Genomic DNA, 19,122 nt, shown 5'->3' with positions numbered 1-19,122 from the left:
TTTTATCATACTGAACTGGTGTGACAGGAGCCGCCTACACCCTACAACTTAGCAAGTGGACTGTGTGTGTGTACACATCCATACTTGTATTACTGATGTTGTGGGGACATAAATCTATTTAATGACTTGCGGGGACCTCGGTTTTTTGTGAGGACCAAAAGTTGCCTGTTGAGCCATTTGAAGGAAATTGCTGTTCTAGATTAAGTTTAGTCTACATCCAGGAAATTAAAGTAAGGCAGTTTGATCTCCTCTGAAAAGATGGAAACATGACTGTGTCTGTGCATGGAAAAAACATAAGAGGGTAAGCGACCATGTGGGTATTCTGTCTGACACTGAAATTGCAAACCAAAGCATATTCTTGAATAATAAATTATGTATCGACTCACTCATCCGTCCACTCCTCCATCTCTTCCTCAGTACTCCCATACATCCATCATTTCTTCATACCTCCCTAAATCCCCTTCATCTACGCGTCTATCTGACCCATTAATCCGTCCGCCCGTGCCTCTCTCACCAACATCTCTGCCTCTCCTCCTTTCATGCTTCCTTCTGTTACCTGATTTTCTTCCGTCTATAAATCTGTTTGTTCTGCTTTCATTAATCATTTCCTTTATTCTGCCACTCTCATACTACTTTCATCACCGGATACCTGCATTATTTTGTTCTGTTTGCTCCATCTATCATTTTCCTGCCGTCTTGCACATTTTATGTTTTGCTCCCTGTTACGGTTCATCTGAAGGACCTTTACAGTGGTACATGATTTCCAGCAGGATGTTAATTACCATCATTCTCCAACAGCTTACCTGGTTTCCTGCCAGCAGTACAGTTCCCGGAGTCGGGCTGGGTCGGTATGGAATAGTCGCTCCTTTTGGTGGAGACTACAGATAAAGAAAAGACAGTCAGAGGTGAGGTTATAGGCACAAACATATGAAGAATCTTAAGGTGGTGGTGGCAAATAATGGGGTCCAATTATGTGCTGGCATCAGCGTTGGGAAGGTTACCTCTAAAATGTATTCCACTACAGATTATATGACGAATATTCTGAATACTTTGGATTACTTTATGTATATATATACTTTATATATTTACTTTTTATATTATCGTGCTTTTTACAACTACATTAATGTCCTATTGCTGTGTGATTTATTACTATTACTGAAGGTTACTCTCCACACCAACACCAACCAGATGTTTAAATCTTAATATAAATGAGTAACAGTAGGTGGACATTAGGTAAGGCTGCACTTTTTGCAGCGATCTCGTGTAGAAAACTATTCTGGAACTTATTATTTCGGAGGAAAACACAAACGCAGCGTACAGTCGAGTCTTAACAGCTTACTTACAGCTGGGCTCGTCAGGCTCTCTGTTTGGCTGCAGTGGTTATTATTATATTTACATGCTTCCAGCTCCCGTTTCTGCTCCGTGACAGCTCGTACTTTCTTTAGGGCGATGCCTGTAACACTCTGCCTATTGCCTTCATATTAAATCATTTTTTGAATAATAATTTTTAAAAATATTTCTTCACATCACTATTCGGGGCACAAGTAGAGGAGACATGGGCCATGAGATTGAGACACAGACATCAGAGCCTCTTAATGTGTGTTTTGTTTGGGTTTCCACCGGCCTGGAATTACCAAAAACAGAGAGGACACAGCCGAGCATATGAAACAGGAAAAGACCGCCGTGTAATCCATTTATTTCAACAAAGTAACTGTATTCTGAATACCACCTTTTTAAACGGTAACTGTAACGGAATACAGTTACTCATATTTTGTATTTTAAGTATGTAATGCTGGTACATGTACTCCGTTACTCCCCAACACTGGCTGGCATCTGTGAAAGCAACGTCAATAGAAAGTCAATTGTAGTGCTGAGCTGTGTTTTACCATTGTGTGTGTGTCTCACTGTTATTCAAGGGCAAAACCAGCTGCTTTATATCTTTAGCATGAAATCAGTGTTGAAACATTGGAAGGCGAGTGTTGGAATAATAACTTACAAATCTGACTCCCCATTGAGGCGCTTGTGTTTAATAGATTGGGTTTAACACTAAAAACTACTTGGTTAGTTTAGGGATGAGCTTGCGATATGGGTTAAAGGTACTTTTTGTCATTACCCTGTTTAAATTTTAACCACCAAGGCAACATTTTACCAGCGTTGTGATGAAACATTTTTGGATGTGTCCTGTGGTTTCCTTGACTTTTGAGGTGGGAGATATCATCAGCCCTACCCTCTGAGACTGGACACCAAACCCCAAGAACAACTGGTGCGTTGAAGGCCTTGAGTGCGAGAGCGGCTGACCTGAGATAATGGATAACAGCTCTACCCTGGATCCTCCTGGCCGATTACGAAGACTACGTGAAGCATCCTCTGAAAGTCTACTAGAAGATGTGACATCTGGACAGTCCCTACTACCACTAGAGCAGGGCGATATGACCAAAAATATTTATCACGATATACATTTGAAAATTTGCAATAACGATATAACTGATGATATAATTAATGATGGATTGCATTTCTATAGCGCTTTTCGAGACCCTCAAAGCGCTTCACAATTCCACTATTCATTTACACTCACATTCACACACTGGTGGAGGCAGCTACAGGTACAGCTGCCCTGGGGCAGACTGACAGAAGCGAGGCTGCCATATCGCACCATCGGCCCCTCTGGCCAACACCAGTAGGCGGTAGGTGAAATGTCTTGCCCAAGGACACAGTGACCAAGACTGTACGAGCCGGGGCTCGAACCGGCAACCTTCCAATCACAAGACGAACTGTAGTGTAGTAGTGAACCAGCAGAGGAAGAGACCCGTAGTGATAGATGTAGCGATACCGAGTGATAGCAACATCAAGAAGAAGGAACATGAGAACCTGGGAAGTACCAATGGCTGAAAGAGCAGCTCAAGAAGATGCGGAGGGTGAAGGTAACCGTTGTAATCGCAGCACTCGGTGCAGTGACCCCAAAGCTAGGGGAGTGGCTCCTGCAGATCCCAGGAACAACATCCGAGATCTCTGTCCAGTAGAGCTCCCAGGCCTCTGGCTGAGGACCCGAGCTTGCAGTGGGGGATTTTTTTTTGGACATACACATTAATACACAGTAGTGACGACATCGGAGTGGTAGGTCCACTTCACTGATGCCATAATCTAAGCAAAAACCATCAGTGGTTATATAGTAAGGGCACTAAATTGATTGATTGCTGATAGTTGCACCAACTGTGGTCACCCAAAAAATAGTGGATGGCAGTTCTGGCTGCAGGAGAACAGCAGAACCTCTAACATTACAGATATGCTTTTATGTTTTTCCAACTTGGAAGGATTTAGTTAAAAAGACTACGAGATAGATCTTTAAATGCATAAAGCTCATCATTTAATATGTGATAAGTTTTGCTGCTGAAAACTATCATTTTTTATAGAAGCAGAAGGGGGTTCAATACTTCAGAGGCTGGGAAACAACCGTGCTTTATATTTAATTTGGGATGTTAAGCCTATTAAGCCTGTACAGTACATTCTCTGAGTGACTGATCATCAAGTGTCGGCTAATGTTTCATCCATTTTTATCTTATTGTGTGTTTGGTGCAACAGGGAGACATCAAAGGGACATTAAGCAGCAACATGAGTTTATTTCATTATTGCTGCACAACATCATAAAAGCCAAGCGGCTCTTATTTAAACTTGCTGTGCTGCTGGATTGTTGTGTTTGTCTGAATTGCTGATGCGGTTGAAATGAGGGAATCACGGCTTTTCCTGCTGCATGCTGAGCGCTTTTATTACACAGGCACTCTACTAATGTCATATTCATCATGCTGCGATCCACTGCAGCTCATTAAGTTTTGGTTGTAGGATACACCCAGAGAGTCTAGGCTAATTGTTTTAGCTGATGAGATTCTTAATGATGACCTGTCAGCGCTCAATTTAAATATGAATACGTAATCAAATGAAACAAGTTTTCACATATTCTGCAAAACATTTGGCTTTGCAGAACAGGATTCCCCCTCACACTCATTCACAGTTTGCACAGAGGTGGGGGGGGGGGTGACCGGTGGACCCCAGAGACTGGGATTTCTCACATCACGGGCCCTGCATGTTGATAATTCATATTTACTTCAGCCTTTATATTTTTCATTTATGTGTGCATTTTATAAATGCTTTCTCTTATAGTTTTTATGGTAATAGTAGGGCATTAAGATACAAGAAGGTAATCTGTGGAAATCGCTTACTTTCCAAAGTAATGTCCAATATCCATCCCACTCTTGTATCAACTAGGGCTGCCACAAACGATTATTTTGATAGTCGACTAGTCTAATCGACTAATCAGATCATGCATCCATTGGACGTAAAACTACAGCTTATTGCACCAGCATGCATCTGATCTTATATAACTATCATTAGCTTACAGCTGGAAGTGTTTAAGGTATGTGCTAACTAAAAATAAAGACAAGATGATAGTTTATTAAACCTTTAGTGAAATTTGCAGATTGTAGCAACAAACCGAAAGGCCCCCAAATTGTGTGCCGATGTGTGCAAGTTGTTGGTGACAAAGTCCATTGAAGACGAACATATTTTTTTGCAGTACTGTAACGTAACATTTACAGCTATCAATATGAGTAAGTAGCTCGCTGTTTACGCTAATGTTAGCAGCTAACTAGCCAATTCGCTTACTGAGATGACTGTACCACTTCGTCATCAGAAGCCATGACGTGCTTCCTTTTCAGATGCTCGTGCATCGCCGTCGTGCCGCCATGGAAGGCAAGTTCCATTGTGCAGATTTTACATTGGACATTATTCTTCTTTATGCTCCCAGACTTAACTTTGGCATCCTTGTAGATGCATTGCTGCCATCTTCTGTTTCAGTCTGTTATTACCCTCTTAAATCCTACTACTTATTCCAGCGTCTTTCAGGATCTTACAAGGTTCAAACGACGCGTCGACTATTGAATTAGTCGTCAACGATTTTGTCGACAAATCGTGGCAGCCCTAGTATCAACAGCACTCAAATATAAGTAAGTGGGTAACAAGAGGCTAGAACTGGGGTAAAAATGTGCAAACACACACGTCTGTGAGGCAGACAGAAATATATCCTGGTAACAATGTGATAACCTGCCATTATAATGACGCAATGCTGATTAATGCTTTAATATATGAGGATATTGTTCCTACCTCAGTACCCCACTATTACTTTACAGTTTAAGTGATACATATATTTTGTCTTCATGGATTGAGTTTTTACAATAAAAAGGGAAAAAAAGGAAGTTTAAAAGTACAAAAACAATGCAGTTCCTGTAATGTCCACTTGAGGCAGTGCTAACTGACTCTCGTGCTAAAACATCCAAAATTTCACCAGAAAACAAACAAACAAACAAACATATTTACACTTTATAATATAACAACTGTACGTGGGATAGTTTGTCTTTCTCTTTTTTATTTTTAAATGTATTAAGGCTTAAAGTTGGGGACATGGGCGCTTTGGCTGAGAGCTGGCTGTCTGAGCAGTTCAGGTACTTTATATAAGGTTGGGAAAACCTGCAGTCAGCTGAGACTGAAAACACTACGTCCAGATGAACAGAATCAATTTTTTTTCCGTCTACATTGGCATTTTTGTTGAGTTCTGAGATTTCGTTCCCTCTAAATTCACCGTGGAATAAAGTGAAGCTGCAGCAGAAACCTCTACTCTACGTCCGACAACAGGACTTCACAGAAAAATAGATTTCTCATTCATTTATCCCAACGTGCTGTTTGGATGCATCACTTCCAAGCATGCACAGGGTGGACGGCAGGGAGACAACAGTCCATCAGAGGACCAAAGTACATCAAAAGATTTCTTACTGAGATCAAACAAAGTGTGAATGGAGGCATGCAACTTCACATTGACAGTAAGTACCAGCACTTGAAAGTGAATGAAGTTTAAATAAGGTCAGCATTTTTATTTCTTTTCTGCTCCTCCTTTCTTATCGCAGATTAAGGTGCTTGGAATACCAATGAGCTCCTGAAGCCTTTGATTTCTCAGTTTCTGCTTCTAATCCTCGAGACGTGCTCTCCTTAATGACTGCAGTCTCTGATTAATTATAATACAATCATGAATTATAAATTTTACTGTTTCCATTTTGAAGATTATTGGAAAGGAGCACGAAATCTCACAAAAATGTAATGTAGTGGTAATAAAGCGCAGACGAGTGTGCATCATTACAGAGCCGCTGCATAAATTTTTAAAAGAATCACTCCTGCGGCTCTGTTATTTCAAAATTAGCATCAGGTTGCATCAGATGAAGAAAAAAGCTTTGTGTCTTGAGTGTCACGAGTGTGATGGTAATAATAGATCAGGGAAGGATGGCGATGATGCTCGTGTCACAAAATGACAAATCTAGAAATACCGATACGAAGAGAAAGCCTTGAACTAATCACGTAAGATGATGTCAGACATTTTGACTAATTATTAAGGTGTAAAGGTTAGATTAGAAAAGGATGAAGGCACATAAGGCTGTTGTCATAGCAACCACCCACCAGATAATGCACACATCCAAAAAACAAAAACTTGCACTGAGGAGAAATGTGCACCAAAGCAGCTGCAATGTGTGAAAACAGGAATGCTGAAAAAGCAGCGTTAAAGGTGTTTGAGGCAGTGATGAACCTGCAGAGCATCAGCCACAGACTGTATGCAATGAATGGAGACACTCTGATGTCACCAACTAGTATTTTAAAACCTCAACGTTAGTATTTTAGCTAACGTAATATCATGTTTAATGGAGCCAGAAGGTTCATCACTGCCTCAAACACCTTTAACGCCTTGCTTTTTCACACCTTGCATTTCATTTCTCTGCAGATAAAAGGTTTTTTAGGGTCTGCTAAGTCATCAGGTTAGCAAGCAACATCAATAGACTGCATGCTTCCCTCACACAAACACAGACACCATGTAAAAATATAAAATCCTAGAAGGAGGTCACACTTTTTGGACGATCTGTTAATACAACTAGCCCCACAGCAGCCATATCATTGGTCAGATAATTAAAAATCCTCTAAAAGGCTCCACAAACACGTTCGCTGACTCCAGTTAGTTGAGGTGAAGCCTAGCAGACAGCTAGCAGCTATGACCGCCTGTGTCACCATTCACCTCTTAGTCAGAGAGGCCACGCCCCTAATGATGTTATGAAGAGGGAAAATCTCCATAGAGACCAAAATGGTTTTTGTACCAGGTTGTAAACATGTTTATTTCTGCTGTAAAGTTTTAACACGGGAGTCTATGGGGACTGACTCACTGCTGGAGCCACCCCCGAGTGGCCTTTAGCGGAACTGCAGCTGTTGGAGTTTCCACACAGGCTCTGGTTTTCAGCCCCAAACTTCACAGCTTTGTGGAAACCAGGCATTTGAACATTTTCTACAGTACTTTCTCGTTAATTTCACTCAGTTTTCCTGTTTGGCCTCACTCACGTACCTCGAGGATTACAGTGCAGATGAGTTTAACACACTGGATGATGGCGTCCTGGCTCCCTGATATCGTCACTTCTCTCTCTGTGGAGTTGGGGAGGAGGTCACCTGCCACCTGAACCTGCGCACCTGTCGTCTGTACACACAAAGAAACACACACAACAGTGATTCTGTACCCTAAAAATATAAGCAGAGAGAATGCTGTCAGATGCTACATGAGGCACCAAAAAGTGTTTTTTGACAACTCAGAAGGTCACGTGTCAGATTGTATATTAATAGACATGAAGTTCACGCACTCAAAGTTAAGCAAAGACTATTCAAAGTGGTAGTTTCAGGATATTTAGTAAGAAAGCCAAAGCGAAATGAATAAAAGTTTCAGCGCTTGTGGAATTCAGATCTAGTAAAGCGCTGTACAAATACAGGCCATTTACCATTTTCCCTTAATTAGCTGGCTCATGCTGCGGCGGATGCTGTCAGATGTGCGACCCAACATTCACACTGAAGCCTTTGTGAAGTTTTCAAGGTCTTGTTTCACACTGTGTGTGTTCACATTATTGCCTGGTCCTTGTATTTTACATATCAAAAAGAAAACTTTGGTGACCTGCTTTTGTCCACGAACACTTTTGATTTATCCAGTCGGGGTCAAAGTTAGTATCTAAATATGGGAGCTCATGTTTGAGTCTTCCTGTCTGCTGGATTGATGTTTATGACCTTTGAGTCAAACTTGCACAGAAGCCAGTCACGGTATACTAAAATAACATTCATTTGCATTCTCTCCACTGTGCCCAGGTTGTAAACAGAGCTGCCCATTAAAGCCTGTTACAAACAGGGTCTGCTCTGTCAGACAAGCCCAAGCAGCTTCTGCTCAGTAAAATGCAGATTAACTTTCTGCTGGTTAAATCTCAAACAGACTATTAGAGACAGCGAGTCAGTTCCACGCCGGTGCTGGGTTTATATCCTAAATAAAACAGGACAAGACTCAACAGCTCCCTCTCTCTGACATCTGGGGTCATGGGTGACAGACTGAACGGGGCTTTTAGAGCTCAAAAATGTAAATTTTACTCGGTAAACATTTTTGTTAAGGATATCTTTATCATCAGATGTAGTTTTGTTTTTTGTATCTTCACAAGTTTTGATTAGAATAAAATAGCGTTCTGTGAGTAGAGCACCACGAACAACTTTCAGGCATTCACCATTTCATTGGAGATAATTTATCTGAATTTATCTTGCCAAAGGATATTAGCCAATCAGACTGCAGCAGACAGGGACAGAACCACCAACCTCCTGACTGCAGCCACAAAACTTTCATGGCTCTGTTCTGCGTCATCAGACGCTTCACAGTTCGTGTAAATGACACCGGACCTGATGTGAGGCACCAACCAAGCCCTTCATCTCACTACAGGACTTGGAGAGTCAAACCTTCTCTGGCATGAACATCAGCACAGAAACTGCAGGCTGGGAGCTTCACAGTGGGTTTCCATGGCCAGCAGCTCCTGTAGGCCTCATGTGTCGGTGGCCCAGCACTTATGCTCCCACAGTGTGTATGGATTTTTAAAAATCTAAAATAAAGTGTGTATTTTTTTTTCCAGAAGCAGGAGCCAATATTTAAGTCGTTTAGGTCTTTCACTCTTGTTCATCGAGCACTAGCTAATCAGCAGTTAATCAGCAGTAACTCATATCTGGTTTGATGTCTTCTTGGAAAGTGGAAAACGTTCCTGCAATGCCCGATTTTACGACAGAGACTTCATCTTGTCGAGCGGCTCACCTCTCTGATCTCCTTGATCTTAGACCCGCCTTTGCCGATGAGGGAACCGCACTGGCTCGCTGGGATGACCAACCGTAAAGTGACGGGAGGCTTGCTGGTCACCGTGCCGTTGGCTACCAAGGCCGTCAGGTCCTGAGATTAAGAGAAAAGAAACAGATGGATTTAGTCGTTAAAGGGCTCGAGGTATTTCCGTTCGATGGATACATCCATCAGTGTGCCTGGAGAACAGCATGCAGCTGCTGAGCTGCCTTCCACCGTCTGTCAGCGCGAGCCCTTTAACATCTGAGCTGTAGGAAAACAAAGCTCTTATTAAACAAACAGTATTTCTAATGTTTGCTTTTGAGCGTAGAATGAATGCAGCCCATTGGATATGCATACCAAAACATGTAAGCAAACAAAGATGATCAGAGATGAACCTTTTTATCCTTCCTAACCACGTCTCAGTCCTCGTATTGATTTATTTCTAAAGAGCTGGATTTCAGGAGTTAAGCTTTGGAACAGACGAGGCTGTTATGGCAGTTAGATCAGAGCTGGAGCTCCAGTTTCACTCAGCTTTTCATGACATCTGGTAATCCCAAAAATACATTTTCTGTTTCTTCCCAGTGTTGGGATTCAAGTCAGATAAAAACTAAAAACAACAGAAGTTGAGCTTTAAAAGGAATGACCCCCCCCCCCCCCCCCAAAAAAAAAAAAAACAAACAAACACCACTAAACATGTTTCTTGTCATTAAAAATATAAAAAGAAGCTTGACACACAAAAATAATCACTACTGAAACTTGTAGTGTTGAATAAATGAGACAGTGTTACTTCAGACTGGCTCTGCAGCTCTGTGGATAAACCCACATCAGCTGATCCCTCAGTGGCCTGAACCTGCTTTCTGCAAGCCACTTTGCAACCCACCTCCAGCACACCACTACTTCCACATCCAAAAATCTATTTAGTTACTTAGAAAATGAACAGATGTAAATTAAAATGATATGCCATGATTACTGAAGTACATTAAAGGTAATCTGTGGATTGCGTTGTCACAGCTGTAGTGGCACAGTACGTGAGATGCACTTCTGCATAGCACACATTTTTATGTAAGAGGCCATTTGCAAACAGAAGGCTCCTGACTGTTACGTTAGGACAGCACTGAACTCGCTCTCCAGTAGTTAAAGGAATGACGATTACCAAAACCTGAGGCTAAAGCAGCTTCAGAAAAATATTCAAGTCCAATGCAACCAAGATCTGCAATGAGACAAACGCTGGCAGCTCATGAAAGAAAAAACTGATTGTGATTTTCATCAGGAGGGGCTCAGAGTAGAGCTGCTACACCTACGGGCATCTGTGCGTCTCCTGAACTGCTTCCTCTGTGACTTAGACCATGATGAGTGGATGGATGGACCATGTGATAAATGCCCTAGTCATTCCTGTTTCAGATGACCCCGTATATGGTCATATCATGGCGAAATTAATCGTGAATTTAGTTGCTGCACTTGGTTATATGATAACCTTCCTGCTGTGTACCTACAGTGTCGGTCGGCTTGCTGATGTTAGCCCGTGGCTAGCTGTGGTCTCAGGCTTGTAAAGGAACACTGTGCCTCTAAGAGTTGCAACTATTCTCTTCAAACTGGTTCCAGTACAAACAACCAGGTGGTGCCAAACCTCTGCACAGTCTGTCTCCATGTAAGTGTATTATTTGCTTCTTTTGCAGCACAGACCAGCAAACCAAATTAATCTAATTTATGTAACTAAAAAAAAAAGTATATTACTGGACATTTTTTAATGCTCATAATAAATATTTGCATTTAATGTCTGTGAGCTCAGTCTGTGAAAGGTTAGTGCTGATTGGAAAGACAACTTCCACACTTGTCTGTCGTTCCTTTAATTCCGATGCAGATCACAGACTATATTTGCCCTGGTCAAACGTCTCTGTCTCCCCCTCTCTGCCACCGACTCCCCTGTCCGACTTTGACTTTCTCTGTTTATACTTCTGCCTTCCACACACACACACACACACACACACACACACACACACACACACACACACACACACACAGAGCGCTCTCTACTCCCAGTCAAGGTCCGTGAAGTTTGATGAATAGGCGGCATTCAAGTCGGGATAATAGCAGATCACGTTCCGTACGCTCTGATTGGTTTGGTTTCATTTCATCAAAAGCCAGCAGACGTTTAAAAGTGGGCTTTCTTTTCAACACAGTAACCACATTTTGTAAAAGAATTGCTACATTATCATTGGAAAAATTACTTCTTGTAACCCAGATTGTCAAACACAGGCTGGAAATTCTGTAGCTAATAAATTACAGTTCAGCTGAATCACTGCTGGTTTCCACTAGAGAAGCTAATAGGATTCCTTCCCAAGGTCTCCAGCCTCGAAATACATCCTAGAAACATATGCAATCACACGCAACAGTTAAACAAGAAAATGTAAAGCTATAAATAAAGTCGTTCTAAAACAAGCTGCTGGAAGTTATTCACTGAGATGGATTTGCACATTTTGTAAAGGTCACGATTTGATCTGACTGCTGATTTGAAGACAATTTTACTCAAAATGAGCAAAACATTTCTTTTTGTCTTTTAATTGACGTGTTTATAAGCTCGACTAATCTTTCAGATGATTTGTTTCATCCAGCGTCCGATGAATGCGCTTCGTCCGCGTTTGCTTCATCTTTCCAGAAGCTCTCATGTGTGCGTTTGAAGACTTCCCAGAAATATTTTAATCTTTCTGCCAATCACAGTGAAGCAGTGCACCTCTAGGCTCTGTGCTTTCTGTATATATCTGGTATATTGTTATTATAATGGTTGCACTTGGCAGGCTTTACACAGTCTGACCGGCCTGATGTGGATGTGAGTGTAAGCTCCTGATTTCCAGTCCTCTGCTCAGACTTCAGTTGTGAAATCAAAATATTATCACATTAAAAAAGTTAAAGCGCATCTGGGTGGTGCCTCAGGTCTCCTTTAAATAAATGAAAGTAAAACATATAGAGCTCGTGTGGGGTGAAAATCTTGACAGTTTGCACTCCAGAACCAGACCATATCTGTTAGAATAACACAAGTCATCTCCATCTGTGAAGCCTGCATGTAGCACATGCACCGATAACGCTGCCTGGTACAACTATGACTACAATCGATGCAGCACTCTTTAGCTCCTCTCTTGCATCAGATGCAGCTGAGGTTTTTGGAACAGGTCCAGTAATATCACTGACTTGTTGCTATGACTTGTTATTCCATCTTACCCAGAGTTATTGTATTTCCATATTCACCCAGCCTTATAGTGAATTCATCGGCCCCGGGGTCTCCACTCTGCTCTTACACTTCTGCAGCTGCTTCTGACAAAATCTGATGATGTTCTTTCAGGTGGAAATTAAGAAGCAGCCCGGGGCGACTCTGGCAGGCTTATTCGGAAATAGCCGAATTCTGTCAAGTCAGCAGACCACGTGTCGTCTAAAACACCGCACTGTGCAAAACTCTTGAGCCAGACGCAGACAATTCAGTTGAAATCAAACAGAAGCTGCAAAAAACCGTGTAGATCAGTAAAGGAGCGAGTAAATCTGACAGCTCAGGTGCGAGGCCAGGATTTATCCAGATAGAGCAGCGTTCATTACAAACAAGTCTGTCCTGTAAGTGTGGAGTCCACCCGTCACAGACGACCACCAAACTTTCTTTACTGTCAGATCCTGACCGATCCACTGTGGAAATGTGCTAATGGTTTTTTTCCCTGCATGCAAAGCTGCAGGTATTTATTCAAGAAAAGGAAAGTTTGTGACTCACAGCCACCTGTGGACAACAAACAAAAGGTTTCTGCAAACGCCTGAATTACATCCAGGGACGGGAAATGTTCTTTTCTACCTGAGCACACAAAACACTTTATACAGCTTACCTCATTCATACTATTTCAATGTATTTATTTACTTATTTTTTCATACAAGCACTTTTTCTATGCTTTTTTTTTATCTAAGACTCACGCACATTTATACCCCGATGGATGCATCAGAGAGCAACTTGGGATCAGCATCTTGCTTTAGGATATGTGGCGTGCACTCTTAGGAGATGACCTGATCTGCCTCCTGAACCAGACCGTGTGGCGGTGGCAGATTTCTGTGCTGTTTCGCTCCGTTTTCTTTGATGGCCCGAACATATCTGAGCAGTTCTTACTACACCTGCTCGCCCCTCGGCAGCCCCTGCCCGCTGCCCTCTTTGGTGAAGTCAGACTCTGATTATCTCTGGGCACAGTTGGTGGCTTCCCACAGTTGGAGGCGGCGACTCTGTTGTGTTTTGTACAGTTGGTAGGTGAGCTGCCATCTTTGTCTTTTATTAATGAGAAGAAGCAGTGTTCAGGAAACACGTTCAAATATTTTATTTTTCACAAGACTAAATACTTTTAACAGGTTAGAAAAGCTTTTACATCAGCTCATGACAACATTATGTTTGCTGTAATGTCAGGAAGTAATTATCTGTCATTTGTATTGAATCTGACTCTTTGAATGAAAGTCCAGGACAGTCTCAGGAGTGTTTCCCGCTCACCCATCCAGCCCTGAACTTCACAACTCTTCCACCTCCTAAACTGCTGTTAGAAAGGCTTCACTCATTCACTCACTTTTTAATTGCATCTCCTCTTTTCAGCAGCTCTTCCCAACTTTCTCCCCCTTTTCTCATTACATACTATCTCTGCGTATGGCAGCTTAAATCCTCCTTTTCTCTCTGTATTGCTCCTCCATCCTTTACCAAATCTCCCTCCGTCCCCTCGTTCTGTATGACTCTCCCTCTCCGACTTTAATTAACTCAGGTAATAAATAGCAGTCCAAATCACCTGGTCCTAATACGATTGGTTCAATCAATTAAGGCCGAGCTGCACTCGGAGCCTCGTTGCATGTGAAATGTAAATAACAGAGCGCCGTCTTGTCTGGGCTGCCCATCAGATGAACGTGGTCTGAATGAAATCACTCCAATCCCTCCTCTGCAGGAACACATATTTATTTATATCATCAAAAATCTCTTACAGAAGCCTTCGCTGCCTCTTCTCCTCCTTCTGTGCGCGCTCTCGCATGCAGAGCTGGTAATTGACAGCCAGCTCTGCATGCAGAAAGTGGTTCATGAAGCAGAAATGGGGTAAGGCACCAACGGTTTTGATCCCGGTTGGTTATTTTGGACACATGTTCCTTAAACCAGGAGGTTTTTCTTTGGAGATGAAGTTTGTTGTTCTTCCTGTTTGTCCTGATGCTCAGTGTAAAGGAGATGGTTTTTTAAATCCCTCCCTGATGTGTTTCATGAAGCTGAATTTCTGCGCTACATTTTTAGCCACATTTTAAAACAAATTGCAGTAGAAGGTTTCACATCCATAAACAAGTTCTAATAGTTCTCTCTGGATTATATTTGTCCTCCATCCTCAACTCTTCCATCTGTCCATCATCACAGACGTTCTTGTCATGGTCCTGGATCTTGGACTGAGGGTTTTTGAGTTTGGGGACTTGTTAAAGTAAACTCTTGACTGATGCTTATATTGTTAACTCCTTGGATTTTCCTTCGTATTTTTCCTTAACAATGAGCCTTTAGTTCCAAGTTCGGTTTCTCTGTGTTCGTTGTTGTGTGACTCTCTATCTGCCTCTGGTTTGGATGTTCTGGACTTTATCCTCACAGGAGCCAGGACCCCTCAGTGCCTTGCTTATGGGTTCTGGCTCCTGTGACTCTTGTCAGAATGATACAACCAGCAATGGACCCAGCGCTCAGTAAGACTTTTGAATGGCGGTGGATGGCTCTCTCCTTTTTAAAGAGGACCGTTGAACTGAAGCCATGGCTCACCCCTGAGCGTGAGCCCATCTTCAGGCAAACTCGCCTGCCCATATGTGGCACGTTGTGGTCCTGGGGTCCCATGGCTCCTGGGCACCACATCCTCAGGTAAGTTTGGAGCCATTCGACTGCTGCAATGCATACTATATCCTCCAAATCATCACCCACTCCTAAGAGGAAGCACGGTCCCTGTAGATGCTGTTAATCACCGCCTCTGCAGTCACGTTTGATGGAGACATCAATGTTCGCCACCCTAGCCAGCTGCACATCAGTTCTCCTTGGCTGACACCTTCATTCCTGTCTTTAGGATGAAGGTCGCAGAGACCCAGCCTGTCTCTCCACCCAGGGATGACTCAGGCCACCAGGGGCCTCACCAGGGACTTGGGGGATACCGCCTGCTCCTTTAGAGGTGCTTCTCCCTGAACCTGAGCTAATTACAGGTCAGCTTCCCTGCACTTCACAACCCTGAGCCACCAGATCCTGTTCTTTGTGAACTAGCACCGCCAAATCCAAGCCCAGGAGCCCCGTGCAGCCTAAACATATTGCTTGGGATGGGCCCCATCTGGACCATCTGCCATCGACTAAGCTTCCCGAGGGGTCCCATGTCCTTCACTATCGGTGACCGCCTGCGAGGCCTCCGTCTCCACTGTTGCCTTTCCCCCTCTTAGGCTACCAGGTAGGCTCTGCCTCCTTGGCCACTGGTCCTCTACCTCCTCCACTATCCCATCTGGTCACCAGAGGCATCTTGCCTTCATCACCTTGTTTTCCAGTTCCATCTCCATTCCTGGGCAGCGTTTCCTGCTCCAGCCCCTTTCTCAGTACCATCTCTCAGCTCTGCCCCACCCCCTTCCCTGCTCTATGGACTCTCCTCCTCATTGGTTTTAATTTTCTATTTGTTTTTTACTTTTTAAAATCCTCTCTGCTCTTCTTTCTAATGCTGTGTTAATTTATCCGCACGTCTCCTCCAGCATCATATTGTCCCTACGGCAGAGATGCTGCACGCCATGGGAAACACTCATCCCCTCAGAATGATGCTGGAGGCAGCGGGATGCCGTGTTAGGTAACAACCGTCCCAGACACACACCTGAACCTGTGCAGGTCCTAAGACTAAGGCTGTGCATGATCTCCCCGATTACAGCCTTTATTTAATCCCTCGGTGACACTTTCTTATATTCTCTGCTTTCCAGCTTCATTAATTCTTCATAGGACCCCCTCCTCTCTCATCTCTTTATCTCTTCCAATTCTTTTTTAAACCCTCTCTGCCCTCTCTCTCTCACTCCTTCCTCATTTCACAGCTTTTTAAAATCCCTTCAGCGACCCGTCCACCACACTCTAAATCACCGTCCACTCTCTGCCCCGATCCTCCCCCCCATCCCATCTTGTTATCTTCCATTAGGATTGCTAAGATTTAAATACCATCTGCCTGGATTTAATTTCTCAGCTTGCGTCATGTCTGTCAGACATTTCATTTCTCTGCAGCCAAAACCACTCTGCCGTGAACCGGCACGCGTGCAGCCAAACTCATTTCCTTCGTCTTACACTGTATGCGTGTGTTTAATGGGAAACATTTCTACATTTGTGGCTGAAATATTTTCCCCTGAATTCAGTGCTTTGGTCTCCACTTGTTCTGTGTTTGATTGCACAGCGAGAGCTTGTAACTAATAACCCGACAGCCGGGCGCGGCTTGTTTGTCAGAGTTCGCTCCACATCTACATCAACAAGACGTTTTGCTTTTCTCCTGATGTCATCCACACCTTTGAAAATGCAGAGTAATTACAGACACTTCACTGATTCGGCCGCTTGGCTTAAACAAAATCTGAACACAGCACGACATTTAGCCTGGAGTGTTCCTGTTTCCACTACTTTAAACTCTGATCTTCAGTTAAGAAAAGATTTGATCTTGTGGCTGATTAAAGATGATTGTTCTTAAAATCAGCCAAACCCTGTTTTTAATGCCTTTTACAATTAGTTGTTTTTTTTGCCTTCAGGTTGTTTGACCAATGATTAGTCATAAATTATCCATCCATCCATTCGCTTCCACTTATCCTTTTCAGGGTCGCGGGGGGCGCTGGAGCCTATCCCAGCTGTCATAGGGCGAAAGGCGGGGTACACCCTGGACAGGTCGCCAGTCTGTCGCAGGGCCAACACACAGGGACAGACAACCATTCACACATTCACACCTAGCAGCAATTTGGATTAATCAATTAACCTATCCCCACAAGCTTCATGTCTTTGGATGGTGGGAGGAAGCCGGAGTACCCGGAGAGAACCCACGCAAACACGGGGAGAACATGCAAACTCCACACAGAAAGACCCCGGCCTGATGGTGGAATTGAACTCAGGACCTTCTTGCTGTGAGGCAACAGTGCTAACCACCGTGCCGCCTTAGTCATAAATTATGTCCTTAATAATGTTCAAACCCACAGAAATCAGACTGACAAACAACAGAAAATACATTTTATGCTGCAGAGTAATAGTTTGAGACCCATCACCACTTCACCTGCATCCTGTGGGGTTTAACAAACTGACCGGGAAGCCTGGCTCTGTGATTGGACATCACTGTTATCCATCATGGATAATGCTATCACCCTCTATAATGCAATACAGCTGTCAGACAGAGAGGCATCTGGCAGATATCTTCCTCGTCTGCAGGGCCTCTACCTCACAATACGAAGCACCTTCAATCAGCTGTTGCTGCGATTTGACGCTGTCTGAATAAAACGGAACGTTTTTATTCTTCATTTTTTTGATGTGTATGAACAGCTGTTTCTGCCATCTGACTATATGCAGTGATAAAGACCCAAAAACAGCACGATCAAATAACATACGTGTCTGCGCCAGTTCTTCCTCGTTGATAATCATCATCATCTCATTTAAAGGCCAAAATATTTGTGGATTACATTTTGCAGGCCTCAACTAAAGAAGGTAAATACACAGATGTTTAAAAATGTAATATATGTTTTATGTTTCCTGACTTCACCCACAGAAACATCTTTTATTCTGTTTAATGTGTCGCTGCCGTCACCTCCCTCGGCTGCTGTAACACAGCTAACAGGTCATGTTACAGTTAAATAAAACAGAGAATTTCAACACAAGGTTACCTTACCTTTCTTTTCTGTGTAACCTATTAGCAGTGGTGCTAAAGACGACTCACAGCACAGTACTTCACACCAACATCAAACTACGTCTTTTGCTGCTGGACTGATTGACTGAACCCAGCAGTGGCAGAAATTACATATTATGTTAATACCCGGACATTCATAAATGAGCTTTAAAAGCTCTTTTTGTAAAATCAAATAGACTCATGTAGGATTGGCCTCCCTCGGGGCGGGGAAATGAAGGCGGGGTGGAATGAATGACCTTCATGGACTCTTCTGTTAAAATATCCGACTTTAAAGCCTGTAACAACAAATAATCCTCCATGGATAGTTACTCCTTTATGATAACTCTGAAAGGCTCCAGGTGTGTCACGTGTGCTATGGAGTCACCTTGCTAACAAGCCAGCAAATGTTAGCATGTTAGCACGCCGCCTTTCCATCCAAATACGGTCTTCTAACCCCCAAAACATATCAAGGCGGGAAAATGAGTGGGTGGCATCACAGCTGATACGCCCGATGCTGCACAGTCCGGTTTCACAGCAGCAGCTCTGTCCTTTCAGCTGATATCGCTTTAACACAATATAACGATGCCTTTGAGATGACATCATAGCTGAAGGCTTTAAACTCTTTTTACACTTTAAAAGCACAAGAAACTCACAGGAAAGACTGACCTAAATAAGCCTCTTGTTTTTTTATGTTTGGTGCACAGAGACAGGAGGATGCTGCCATGGCAACGTCTGCCTAACTTAGAACCAACAGTACATCAATAAATGTGAATGTTTCATTTGGTGACGATTAGCAGCAAAGTTTAAATGACAAGATAAGAACTTAAAGTTTGTCAAAGACAAATGGAGCAAACCCGGTAACCATGTCAGAAAACACGTAACTAACTACTGTGTGTGTGTGTGTGTGTGTGTGTGTGTGCATATGGGCTTGTACCAGTGTCTGTGAGGTCAGACAATCCCATTAGACATATCGTATAATAAATGGCTCCCTGCCAGGGAGCAGCCCCAGTGTAGAGGAAGTAAAGGTTACACACTTCAGTCAGAGCTGTG

The 19,122-nt window shown here is 43.0% G+C and overlaps 1 protein-coding gene across 1 annotated transcript in view; it reads right to left on the bottom strand.

Moving 5' to 3' along the window:
* Positions 1 to 722: 722 nt before the first annotated feature.
* Positions 723 to 19,122, bottom strand: part of LOC146575182 (poly(rC)-binding protein 3-like) — a 79,727-nt gene continuing 61,327 nt past the window's right edge. Inside the window, exons 6-8 of the mRNA XM_085275699.1 lie at positions 9,182 to 9,313; positions 7,424 to 7,552; positions 723 to 878 (exon numbers count right to left, since the gene is read on the bottom strand). Of these exons, the coding sequence (XP_085131825.1) occupies positions 723 to 878; positions 7,424 to 7,552; positions 9,182 to 9,313 (417 nt within the window). The remainder of the gene's footprint in view (positions 879 to 7,423; positions 7,553 to 9,181; positions 9,314 to 19,122) is intronic.

The sequence above is a fragment of the Mchenga conophoros genome, linkage group LG5 (assembly GCF_057382185.1).
Source record: "Mchenga conophoros isolate Kocher_MC1m ecotype Shallow Benthic linkage group LG5, M_conophoros_male_GT1.1, whole genome shotgun sequence".
NCBI lineage: Eukaryota > Metazoa > Chordata > Actinopteri > Cichliformes > Cichlidae > Mchenga > Mchenga conophoros.
This window is presented reverse-complemented; position numbering and strand designations above follow the sequence as displayed.